The following is a 13,985-nucleotide window of genomic DNA, read 5'->3' as shown; positions in this document are numbered from 1 at the left end:
ACTCTGAATCTGATGCATGGGAATGTAGTTCACCCCTGTACCACAAGACATACGGGCACAAATGTTGAGTTTGACGTTTTAAAAACTTTTTATGCCAAACACAAAAAAGCCAGAATAATCAAACATACCACTTCCATGGCCGATATATATAACGAGGTCGTGGCTTTTCAAGGCTTCAGCCAATTCTTCAGCTGGGGGTGCACATCCAGCCTTCCCCTGTGCAGGGTACTCAAATGAAAGGTTACTTATGGAAACATATAGATTTGTGCTTATATGTATACAGATAATATATGCCGCATCCTCGTGCATCTAATTTCCGACACTGGTGAGGAATGTTTCAGAATTCCCCACAGAGGGCATGCGATAAGCATCCTGACAGAGGGCATGCGATAAGCGTCCTGGTTTCATAGTATTACTCACAACTTGATCTTGATGGTAGTTCTTCTCCAGTGTTGCAAAGATGCTTCCAACAGAAGGCGTGCGGGATAAACAGTGTTACAAATTCTTCAAGTTGTTGAATTGACTCAGGTGCAAGCCTGCATCAGGGACAAACAAATCATGTTAGAATAGTTCATCGACAGACACTGTCTATGTTGTATAGTGACAAAAACAACCTGAGTAGATTCGTTTTTTTCTGATCTCAAACAAATTGAGCCAGTAACAAGTGAAGCCTGAGGATTTAAGAACAATTAACTTATTAGTATGTGTTAAAGAAAGGAAACAAACATTAAGGTTGCTATGCAAATACAACAATCTGGAATGCTAATCAGCAGAAGAAAATATGAAGATTAGAAAACTTTAAAAACAAATGGCAGCATGCATTTGCATCAGGGAGGTAATTCCAAATGATGGGTCATTTCACTACTAAACAGGATATTCAAGTGGCAGACAATACTTGTTCATAATTACGCAAGAACAGATCGATAATATACCATCTGCATTTATCTTGGGTGCTAAGACCCACATTCAAGTAATTGATATAAGCCCCCAAGTTTAAAAATCTGGCATATAGATTGATTAGTATGCATGTAGCTTGATTAATTGCTTATATAAGTAGACTAAATAAAAAGAACCAAAGTGTGTATACATACCTCATTGTTTATAAGGTGTTGAACATTAGATATCCCAGATATATTCGTGAAAAATTGGCAACTAAGATGAGTGCCAAGTGAAGCTTGATGAAAATAAGAAGCCCAATGGTTTTCACGGAGAGTTTTAGAAGGAGATGACAAAGAAAACAGATCACTTGGATTTGTAATAGAAGAAATAAAAGCGAAACGACAACAGACAGAGGAAGATACTTGGATTTGTAATATAAGAAACTTGAATCAGTAACATCCAAATTCAATGCAGAGTTGTTATTTACAGTTTTACATAGATTAGGAACGAAATCCAAGTCCTAAAACTCCCTTTGAAAAAACATGGAACACAAGGGATCGTAAATTCAAAATAATTCCTGTAGAAATTATGGATAATTGGATGTTCCAATCTCCACTTTTTAGGCAGTTTAGTCAACATCCACAATTTTTAATGAGACTACATGTAGGACTAGAGGCTTGGAACATTTCAGGCTTAAGTTATTTATTGCACCGTTATTTAGGTTAAATATCACAGAAATAGCCAAGACATAATTTTCCTTTTTAATAAAGACAAGCTGACCCTGGTGAGCTTGATGACATTACTAGGTTCATAGTGTATTGAAGTTGGGTGATTTCTTAACTGCAGTCTTCAAGTGCAGGAACTGTGGAACTTGCAATGGTTGGCAAGCATTGCAGTGTACCATGTCTAGAGGATCAGGGAGGGTGTAATGCCAAGTGAAGAATTACACCTTGAGAAGGTAGACTTTCCTTCATTTAGATTTTGACCTCTATGTCTAGAAAATAAGGTTTGGGTTTTTGGTATGCATATGTGGTTCTTGGTTCCAAGAACAAAAGTTACTTTTGTTTTGAAATTGCAATTTAGTTGATGACTGTGTCTGTGGTTTGTGAATTTGTTTTTAGGACCAAAGTTACATTGCTTTTCATTCATTCAAAAGTAGGAAAAAAATGGGATTTTTAGTTGGTTTGTATAATCTTTTATACAAAGCCTTAAAAATGCCATGCTTGATTCATTCAAAAGTAAGAAAAAAAAGGAAAATTTTCCGTGAAATTATCCTGTTTTGGTTCAATGGTTTAGGCAGTATGGATATAAGTTACACTGGTTTTCAAATGGTATGCTCGATTCATTCAAAAGGAGCAGAGAATTAACTGTTCTAATAAGTAATTCCTCATTCTGAGAACTTGAAACCTTGAACTGATATGCATTTCTAAGATTTATTTTTATTTTTTTATAGAATATTTAAAGGTGGTTTTGAAAATTTAATGTAATTATAAAAGTATGCGTCTTTGATTCCATAAAAATTTCTGTTTATATATGTGAATTCAAGAGGGGATCATTTGTATGTGGATGTAATACAGAGAGGGTGCCTTTGAGAACGTTTGGCTATCTATTTTATATTGATACACTTCATCTGAAGTCTAAAGTCCTACAAAAATTAATTTGAGATCTCTGACTTTCTATGATGGATTAGGTGATGTTGAAAACTTCTAAGCGTAAATTTAATTCCAAATTTAGTGATACTGTGACGTAAGAGATGTGAGATGTTAAAAAATGATGATATGCGTTGATACACAATAATTTAGTTCCTGAGAAAGTAACGTTGAATTTACTCTTACTATATGTTCAATTTATAATCTAATCTTAATTTGTCTTCAATTTCTTTTAGAAATAGGAATTTCAATTTTTATACTGAGGTAAAAGTCTCAACCCTTCTGACATAGTAGTATGTATATGATCATTTATTTTTAAATACAACCGTCTTATCTTAAAGTGCCAATTGCTGAAATATAGGAATCCAATCCATTTTTAAAACTATTGAGAAGCATGCTATAAGACAATTTGGTTCTCCAGTCCACCATCTTCTAGGATATTATTCTACATATATGCCATTCTCCAGTACAACATTGTACATCAATGTCTTCTCTATTTTAACATTCCTTACATGTTACTCATTTATATGAAAATAGAGGGAAACAAAAATTCGTTTGCACCTTCAGGATCACAAATGAACTCTATCTCAGTTTTACATATATGCCCTCTTTTTGTTTTCCTATGTGTCCGTACTAACAATTCATTTTTTTCAAAATTTGTAGAAACTAGTTGAAATCGTAAACCTCAACATCATGAAGATGAAGATGAGCTAGAAACAGTGAAGTAAGAGAATCTAGATTCAGTAACATGTTCATAGTCTATCTAAATATTTCGAATAATGAGCAATTTAATATTGTTAATCTTTTGATCACTATATATGTTGCTAATTTACCTTTTCAAACAACGTATATATAAACATTGATATATAAAATTTAGGGTAAATCTCTGTTGACTACCCTTATGTTTCGTAATTTTTAACATTTAGTACATCAAGTCTTTTTCGTCCTAGAGTCATACTTAAAGTGTAAATTTTGGGACAGTCTCATATATTCGTTAGTCAAACTGTTGAGTCTCCCGTTAATTGTGACGTGGTGCCCATGTGGACAATGATTGGGCGCCACGTGGAAATTGTTTTTTTTTTTGAAGTGGCATTGAGTAAAAAAAAAAAAAAAAAAAAATCAAAATTCATAAATTGCGACCCCCCATCTCCCCTAGAAAAAGTGAAAAAATGATCACTTTTCACTCCCCCAGAAAATCGAGACCCCCCATCTCCGTTCGAAACCTACCAACGGGCCGTCACTCGACCTCGCCATTGCTCCACCTCGCACACTGTCGTACGTTGCGTACATGTTTATGGGAAAGATTGTCATGAAGCCATCGATGACGATGGGGTGGGAAAAAAGGAGGATCGAAGTGGGTGAAACACCACTTTATTGTAAGTAACCTACCTTTTTCGAAGTGTAGATAATATGGGTTTAGGTTTTCTGATTTTTCAATTTTGAATTTAAGGATTAGGGATCTGTGAATTCCAATCCCATTTTTTTCTATGGTTTCTGGAATTGTGTTTTGTAGTGGGTTGTGCATGTGGTTTTGTCTTTAATCGTGGTCCCCATGGTTTTGTTTTCAACTTTTTTCCTCATGGTCCTACTAGTGTTTTCACCTTTTTCCCCATGTGCCTCCAGGATTATATGTTGTTTTCACCTTTCTCCTTGACTTTGCAGGCATGCCCGAATTATTTAGCCTTAAAATTAACCACGGTGGGAAATGGTCTGAAAGTGCGTATACGGGAGGGTTTGAGGCTTGGTTTGATTATGTAGTCAAAGACTTCATGTTTTTTTTCTTTTCGAGATTGATGTGGTTAAGGAGTTAGGATATGATGGGTTTATGTTGTATCACTATAGGATTCTTGGAATGTCTTATTGGGAAGGATTAAGGTTTATTGAACGGGATCAAAATGTGGGTGAAATGTGCAAGTATGTTCCAGGGGTTAGGGAAATAGAAATGTACCTAGAACATCTAAGTCCGAAGCAAGCAACCTTGAAACATAAGCTTTTGATGAATCTAGATGAGAGTGCCATATTAAAAAAGGTGTCATTATAGAATATATTGAGGAATCGAGGGTGGCGATTTCGATTACAAGGGGAAGTGGATCAAAACTAAAGAAGGGTAGAGCAAAAAGGGGTGCGGATGACTTAGAAAAACGGCTATGTCTTTTATATGACATAGCCTACAATGGTGATGATGAACATGAGGCTGAAGCAACAGAAGGAGGACAAGGAAGTCGATATGAGGCTGAAGATAGTCCTCTCAATGCTGATAATGAAGGTGATGAAACTGAAGAAGGTTACGAAGCTGAAGAAGTTAATGAAGGGACCAAAGTAGAAGCTAATGAAGGTAAAATTTTTGAAACATTTATTTTTACAATTTTAATTTCAATATTCAATTATTTTTGCAAAGTTTAGGTTTTTAACAAATATGCATTATTTGTGGCAGTAAATGCAGATGATGACACTACAGATAGTGAGTTTGTGGACAGTGACTACAATTTGGAAGATGATGATCGTCGTGCAGTAGATGATACAACTGTAGAAAGTGTCGTTGGAGATGCTGAAAAGGGTGAAGGGGTTGGGAACCAACATCCAGAAGACGTTATTGATGCAAGAGATGTAGAAGACTTTCCCCTTGATGATGATAGATAAGACTCAGATGGCCTGCACAGTGTTGACGATTCAGGTTCAGACTGTGATGAGAATGTCATCTACCCTGAGTTTATTGAAGAAGCCGATAGGGATGATCCAAAGTTTGAAAATGGATTGAAGTTTAGAGATACTGCACAGTTGAGAGAGGCAACATGGTCTCACTCCATTAAGCATGATGCACCTTCTATTAAGCTAAAAGGGAATGAGAAATGGAAGATTAGTGCAAGGTGTGAGAAAAACTGTCCATGGAAACTGTATGCTTCCAGGATGTACAATGAAGATTCAATGCACGTGAAAACCTATGTTGGGAAACATGAATGTCTGAGTATTTGGAGGGAAAATCCTAACTGCAAAGTGGCATGGCTTGTGAAAAGGTATGTGGACAAGTTCATACTCAACCTAAGCATGCCCATCACTACATTTATGGAGATAGTGAAGGAGGAAATAATGGTTGAGATCCACCTCAAGACAACCTACATAATGAAAGCACAGTGTTTGAAAATCCTTTAGGGGAGTAACATGGATCAGTACACAAAGTTGTGGGAGTGCTGTGATGAGCTTAAGAGGACAAACCCGGGTAGCACAGTTCAGATGAAGGTGTTGCCCTATGATGATGCTCATGTGATATTTTAGAGGATTTATATTTGTTTGGGGGCTTGCAAAAATGGATTTAAGTATGGAGGTAGGCAGCTTGTAGGGTTGGATGGTTGTCACTTGAAGAGAGTGTTCAAGGGCCAGTTACTATCTGTAATGGGAATGGATGCAAATAACCAAACTTGGGTTATTGCATATGCTATAATAGAGCTCGAGAACAATGACAGTTGGGTTTGGTTTCTGGAACTGCTAGCTGCTGACTTGGGAATTGTGAACCAGCATGCTTGGACTTTCATTTCTGGCAAACAAAAAGGTTTAATATCAACTTTTGAGAAGGTGTTGCCGAATTGTAATTATCGGTTCTTTGTTAGGCACTTATACACCAACTACAAGGCATATGACCTTGTGGAATGCTGCCAAGGCAACAACCCTTGCTGATTTTAGAGAGAGTATGGCTGAGGTGAATAGGCTGAATGAAGAAGCTTATAAATGGTTGGAGAAAAGACCAGCCTTGCATTGGAGTAGGTCACACTTTGAGACACACACTCAGTGTGACATTCTCTTAAACAACCTCTGTGAGAGCTTCAATTCTTTTATCCTAAGGTCTAGGGACAAGCCTATTATTACCATGTTGGAAATTATAAAGAGTTTTATTGATGAAGATGATATGGTTGAGAAGAGATGCAATGAGGAAGGATAAAGGAACTATCTGCCCAAAAATCGAGAAGAAGTTGGAGGAGTACAAACTGAAAAACTCACACACTATAGCTACATGGTTTGGAGGAGAAAATTTTGAAGTGGATGAGGGCAGAGGCAATATATTTGTGGTGGATTTGAATGGGTGCACTTGCTCATGCAGAAAATGGGATTTGACAGGCTTTCCTTGCATATATGGTTGCTTGGCCATCTATTATGTAAGAAGACAGCCTAAGGAATTTGTTTCCTCTTGGTACAAGAAGGAGAAGTACTTTGAAGCTTACGAAAACTTGATTCAACCTGTCCAAGGCATGAAATTTTGGGAGCCATCTGAAAACAAATGCATTCTTCTTCCAACTTTTAAAAGGTAGTCGGGGAGACCAAAAAAGAGAAGACATAGGGAGGGTGATGAAAATGAATTTAGGTTAAGCAAGAGAGGGCAAAAAAGTGTGAAGTGTAGAGTTTGCAAGGCCTCAGGACACAACAAGGCCAGATGCCCTACCACTCATCCTCCTTCAGCTGCTAGAAAAGGAAGAAAAAGCAAGAAAAATGAGGTATAATTTTGATATTTTTTGTTGATTTTTCATTTCTTAAGTGAATTTGTTAATTGTGAAGTGTAGTATCTGTCAGTGCTAATGCTATATGGGTTCTTTACTTAGGCCTCAACATCTAAGGCATCACAACCCTCTCAATCATCGCAGCCATGCACTCAGGAAGCTCCACAACCTTCATCTCAACCAACTCAAGTCTCTTAAACCACTTCAAAGTCTATTGCAAGAGGTCAAAAAAGGAGGAGGAATGTTCCATGATGCTGCTTTAATGCTTTAGGTTGTTTAAGGATTCATTCTGTTATGCACTTAGTTTTTTTTGGAAACTTTCCGATAAATCTTTAGTGTTTTGGGTAGAGTTCAATTAGTTGTTAAAGTTGATCCATTAGTGTTTTGGACAGATCTTTAGTGTTTTTGGAATAACACCTTGACCCATTAGTTCTAAAAGTTGTGGTATGTTGATACTTTTGTGTGAATTGGAGGATGTATATTGAACTTTGTTGTGAATTGAAAGTTGTTGACAATTGAACTTTGTTGATAGTTTAAATGATGAATTTGCAGATTTAGAATTCAAAGTTTGTTTGGAATTGAATTTGTAGATTTGGAATAGAAAGTTGTTGTTTTTTCCCTATTTAATTTTTTTTTTTTTTCCAAAAAATTTTGGCGGGAAAAAATGTAAGGTTTGTTGGAAAAAAACTTTGGGCGGGAAAATTCTTTTTTGAACCCGTAAATTTTTTTTTTTTCACTCAACGCCACTTAAAAATAAAATTCCACGTGGACACTTAAAAATAAAATTCCACGTGGACCCACATGGCACCCAATCATTGTCCACATGGACGCCACGTCACAAATAACAGGAGATTTAACAGTTTGACTAACAGATGTACGAGATTGTCCCAAAATTTACAATTTAGGTATAACTCTAGGTCGAAAAAAATTTGATGTACTAAATATTGAAAACCACGAAACATAAGAATAAAAAATAAGGATTTATCCTCAAATTTATTTATAAGTTAATAATATTGTCTTAAATGTTATTCTTAAAACCCACGGCAAAGAACGGGCATTCATGATCTTATCACCCAAAGCCAAAACGTTCATAACAAAGAAGTTGTACGGTCATAATTCTTGTCTTTCATATTTGATCAATTTCAATTTATTATAGAAAATCATTGGTCGACAGAAACAAGATCCATTTGCTAGCGAAACGCCATCTGTACGCATACTTAACCAACCGCAGATTATTCCGTTTCATCATCTTACGCAACAAGTCATTCCGTTTTATCATCTTACGCAACAAGTCAAAAAGCATTCACCTCATTTTCTTCCATAAAAAACCCGAAAACCCAATTACAAAACAAAACAAAATATCTCCGGCGACTCCGATGGACTCTAAACCCTCCAGCAGCGAAGTATCATTCGAGTTCCCCACCCTCTTCCGAATCTATAAGGACGGCCGAACCGAGAGACTCATGGGCACCGAAACCGTCCCACCCTCCACCGACCCGACAACCGGGGTGCAATCCAAAGACATCGTCCTCTCGCCACAATCCGGGCTCTCTGCCCGCGTCTTTCTCCCCAAGCTCCCCGACCCAACCCGCAAACTCCCTCTCCTTATTTTCATCCACGGCGGCGCTTTCGTCATCGAGTCCCCCTACTCTCCTCTCTACCACAACCACGTCTCGTTACTGGCTTCCGAAGCGAACGTCGTGGCTTTGTCGGTGCACTACAGGCGGGCGCCGGAGCACCCACTCCCCGTTGCTTTTGAAGACTCCTGGGATGCAGTCCAATGGGCCGCGGCCCATTCCAATCGTAACGGGCCCGAGGCCTGGCTCAACGATCGCGTTGACTTTGACCGTGTTTTTATAGGTGGCGACAGCGCCGGTGCCACTCTGACGCATCACGTGATGCGCCAGGCCGGGCTCTACGGTTTGAGTGGCACCAGGATAGTGGGGATGATTTTGTTTCACCCCTTCTTCGTGAATGACAAGCCCGGTAAGTTGTTGGAGGTTATTTATCCGACATGTGAGGGGTCGGATGACGCGAGGGTGTGGCCGGGTAAGGATCCGAAATTGGGTGAGATTGGGTGTGGGAGGGTGTTGGTTTTCGTGGCTGAGAAGGATTTCTTGAGGGACAGGGGCTGGGCATACTACGAGGCATTGAAGAAGAGTGGGTATGGTGGGGTGGTTGAGATTGTGGAGAGTGAAGGGGAGGGCCACGTCTTTCATTTGTTTAACCCAAGTTGTGACAAAGCTGTGGACTTGGTGAGAAAGGTGGTTTTTTTCATAAATCAAGACTCATCTACGGCCCAAGTGTGAAGATATGGGATCTTATGGTGACAAAAACGGTCAGATGATGTAATTTTTGTGTTATAACAAGAATTATCCATGGTATTATAAAATATACATATACAAGCATATATTATCCTCATACAGCAACCCTCAGATGATGCAATTTTTTCGTGTTATCATAAGCATTATCCATTGTATTGTAGACTACAGGTATACATTATCCATTTTACTAGAACTAAAGTTATTGCTTTGAATTGCCAAACATGTCATGATTCCAACATAGTTTTGCTGCAAATGCACGTTACATCACACCCAAAAACGACCTCACAACTTTTTAAATCCAATAGAAAATCCCTCTTACTGAAAGTATCAGGACAATCACACTCACTTTTTCCTTGCAACTGCTTTGAAGGACCAAGTTGGGTGATGCAATCACACTCACTTATTAATGTCAGCAAGAAATCCAACTTCCAAACAAACAAAGCGTTACCCGCAAAAGGCGAGTTATTGAGATTCATAAAAAGAAAAATAAACAAAAACACAAAAACTAAAATCAAAATTACTTACAAGTAAACATATTGCATCTGATAAACACTGAATACAGTCCTTCTGACCTCTGATTCCAGACAGCCTTAATGCCCTTCCCTTTTTAAATAGAAAAAGGATAAATATTTAATGAACTCCAACAGAAAAGAGATATAAAATGTTCTAACCTGTTCCAAAACAATTTCGCGTATCTTCTTTGGGAATTTCTTACAAGACAATAACAAACTGTATAAAGTTTGAGCATCATCGTCGACATTCACATCCTTGTAACGTTTACATTCCATCTAGATATGGCATAAAAGTGAGATACCGCAGCATGTTCATTGATACAAAATTTTAAGATTATTTGAGATTTTGTGTTGACATTTGATGATTAGATGATGTTAAGTAAACACAATACGAAAAGTAAAGGAAACTCTCAGATGATACCTTAACCCACTGCTTCACCACAGCAATAGGTCCTGGCAGCCTCCTAAACAAGTTCGCAGAAATAGGCCAATTTTCAAAGCTCTCTAATAATGTTCTTTCCACATCATAACTGTGCAAGTCATTAAGAACATCCAAAGGAAAAGCACTTCTCGTACAGCACTCATTAAACAAAATCTACAATGGCATCTTCTGGCAGATCAACCTGGGACACCTTCTGTTTGTGTGCAAACATCTCACAAAGACGTTTAACACGAGTCCATGATGCCTTACAACGTAAGTTAAATGAATCTGATGCCTGCATCGGTACTTTACAAAGTTAACAAAAGAAAGGCCTCCAAAAGAATTATAAAGTACAAAAACGGTACAAAAGTGGTTTTATTGTTTCATAGGAAATTAGATTTCATTAAAAGAAAGGAGGCATGCAATCTAGTGGACAAACACATCCACTACCCCTAAAGAACTAAACACCTGCCTACACCAATAAATGAGCCAGATACAACTACAACATCCAAACAGAAATACACAGAACAATCAAACAGCTGCATTCCTATCCTATAAGATTGAAATAAAAAAGTTTCCCGTACAAAGTGATATTACAGGAACAAAAAGAAACATTAAAAAATAACAGAAAATTTCCTTGAATCTGGTTTAATTAGGACAAAAGTGAAACATATTTCAACAAAGCAAGAGCCTAGATGTATATAAAGCTAACTTATAAAAATAAAAAGTTCAGTAAATGAGAGATAAAGCAGTGCCTTGTCTGCAAATCTATCGAGTTCAAATGAAAGTACATATGCAGATAATCAACTAGAAGCTTGAATTATAGTAAGGAGTGATCCTATATTTCTATCACATCTGTTGTAAATTGATTAAATCCTTCTAGCTTTCTATATTTCTACTACCTATAATTACCAAACACAATGTAAAAGAAAAAAAAAAGACCAAAACTATCTAACATGGGACCTCAAACCATGCAGCGGGAATCATTTTTGGAACTAAAAACAAAATAGTTCTGATGAAATATAGAAGCAAACTAAACTACTAAAGCTAATGGTATAAAATGGTTGTAGAAAATACAACTTCAAACTAGAAATGGTTCAATGTTTAGAATGGATGTGTGGCAAGAATTTATTCAAGACATAAGAGCACTTACAGAGCCTAGTACAATGAAGAAAACAAGTAGAATATAATAGAACCCAACATTACTTTAGACTAAAAATAATGCTTCTCATTTACATCATATGCCATCCAGTCATAGATATATCATTCTGTAAAAGAATACCTCTTTTAGCTCCTTGTTTTGGTACAAATGTATCCCGGTATTGTACAGAGAGACATATGGATGCTTTAGACCATGAGGTTGAATCCAAGCACCGGTGATGATATTTTCAAGTATTTGCACTCTTGTGAAACAAGAAAAAGGCAAGCAAATTACCTAGTTTGCACATATAAAGATTGTGCTGTACAAGAGTCATAAGAAATAAATATTTCACTTATGAGAAAACAAATAACTCGGACCATTTCAGTATTATATCATAAGAATGACAACCTGCATGTTCAGCTTTGTTATGATGGCGAGGGTAAAAGCAGCCAGAGCAACATCAAGGGTGCTGTTTCCATCAAATCCATCTCTATCCACGTCATATGTACATCTGCACCTAGGCACAAACATATTTCAGATACATCTTATAACATCAACTGACTGTGATCTTGTGAGATGGTATTTAGGGAAAAGACTGAAGAAATTGTGGATTAAGAAGACCAGGCAACTTCAGTCATGAGTACATAATACTCAAAGAAATGAAAACACTGAAGCTTATCGTTGACTCACATTTGCAGAGAAAGAAAACAAAACTGATGGAATGTACCCTGGATATGGCACAATTCAGTAGAAACAGAAGCAGCTTCATTATTTGTAATAATCTGTTTCCTTCCTGAATTTACTACCTCTGTAAGCGGCCGGCATAAGAATTTCAATGCATTAAAATAAGACAGAAGATAGTTCTTTCTGTCCTGCATTTGAATCAAGTATTCCCCATTGTCCGAACTCAACTGTGAATTGGATAACAAAGGGTCGTCTGCAGTCAAATTGGAAAAAACTTCTCCATGAACCAAGCAAATCGGACAAACGATTCATTGCGTCCCCATCATCAAACAAAACTCTAACTGCACCTTCAAATGATTGAAGATGACTAATTTTTGACTTCATACTGCGATCAATAAAGTGCAATCCAGTGGCATAAACCCTCAGAATCAAATGAAAAGGTGCTCCAACCTGCACAAAAAAGGCTGTATTTTAAATTACAACACAAAATGCAAATACTGTAAACGAGTGCCAGTTTACTGAAATTTTTATGAGCAAACTACATAAATAAGACACCTGATGGAAATCACCTGCTAATTTATTTAAATGGGATCCAACAATACCGCAAAGGTTTGGGTTTGTAGTTTGACATTTCTTGGCACAATAAGCAATAATTTCAATAAACTCTTTTCCTGTATTTTCCACTTTAGCCTGCCAAAAGTTTACAGAAATGCAATGAGCAGCTGACTAATTCAATTCCATAAGTAATTATCTCCAAATGGTTCAAACGAACATAGCATCACCTCCAAAAGGAAAGAAATTGTATATAAGGTTCAAGGCAACATTTGTTATGAGGTGCTCAAATAAATAAAAAGTTTACATCAAGATGTAACTCAGTAAAAGAGACAATATAATGTACTAAAAGTCTATGCATATGAAATGGAAATTTCACTATAACATTGTAATGCGATGTTGACCCAAAAAAAAAAAAAAGCATTGTAATACAATTAAGAAACCAAGTATGCTCTGTCTTAACAAAACAATGGTAATCAAATCAGAGGAATAAAACATACCAAGTAGATACAACATATAAAAAATCTGCATGATCCGATGTCTAATTCCCAAGACATCATACATTTTCAAAAGGGGCAAAGCACTTTGAATCCAGAAGATATGGCAACCTTTTTAGCTTAATCATTGTATGGTATCTCGAAGTTCAAGAATTACAAATAAAAACATGCAATCATATTTCTGCCATTTAGTTGAAATAGAGGTCAACATTTCTAATACAAACTGGCTCAGCCTTCAAGTGAATACCTTGAAACTAAACATTGACATGGGCACTGATGATTACATCTTAGTCAAACCACATTCTTTAATCTTAAAATATACATTTAAAACTCAGTGTTACCTCACATTCGTGGACAAGGGAGTCCAACAAGCAAAATAAGATGCGAGAGAGCGTGAATCTGTCATCTCGAGACAAGAACAAAGATGAACACATCGTACGGGCAAACTGTATTAACAAAAGACAGTTACTGATTAGATACATGCATGAAATTTTTTATGAATCACAACTATAAAATCAAAACATAGGCTACCTTGAAGATTGTATCTTTTATTGATGACTTGACACACTCAGCCATGGTTACAAGGCAGAACTTTTGCACAAGATCCCCATTGAACGATAATAGCTCCCCAACTAAAAATTGAGTACACCTACTCAGGTAGACAACGAGATTCCTGTACAACTTCTCACATGTGCTTGCATCTAATACCCTGAGACATTTCAGATCAGGTACACCAATCGGTAAACTACATATCATAACCTTAAAATCATAAATAATGTTGTGCACGAAATGTTTATATGCCATGCATTATGTTTGCCGTTTGTTTATGCATTATTAGT

The 13,985-nt window shown here is 36.9% G+C and overlaps 1 protein-coding gene across 1 annotated transcript; it reads left to right on the top strand.

Annotated features, from left to right (window-relative positions):
- The first annotated feature begins 8,317 nt into the window (after positions 1-8,317).
- LOC137718781 (probable carboxylesterase 12) lies at positions 8,318-9,527 on the top strand. The gene has a single exon (XM_068458315.1). It carries the CDS (start codon positions 8,392-8,394, stop codon positions 9,322-9,324), a length of 933 nt encoding a protein of 310 aa, XP_068314416.1. The 5' UTR covers positions 8,318-8,391; the 3' UTR covers positions 9,325-9,527.
- Positions 9,528-13,985: the final 4,458 nt, after the last annotated feature.

The sequence above is a fragment of the Pyrus communis genome, chromosome 15, assembly GCF_963583255.1.
Source record: "Pyrus communis chromosome 15, drPyrComm1.1, whole genome shotgun sequence".
NCBI classification, from domain to species: Eukaryota; Viridiplantae; Streptophyta; class Magnoliopsida; order Rosales; family Rosaceae; genus Pyrus; species Pyrus communis.
Note: the sequence above shows the minus strand (reverse complement) of the source record. Positions and strands in the feature narration are given on the sequence as shown.

What these genes read in the sequence shown, in the direction of transcription:
- LOC137718781 (XM_068458315.1), top strand. Translation starts at nt 8,392, where the DNA reads ATGGACTCTAAACCCTCCAGCAGCGAAGTATCATTCGAGTTCCCCACC.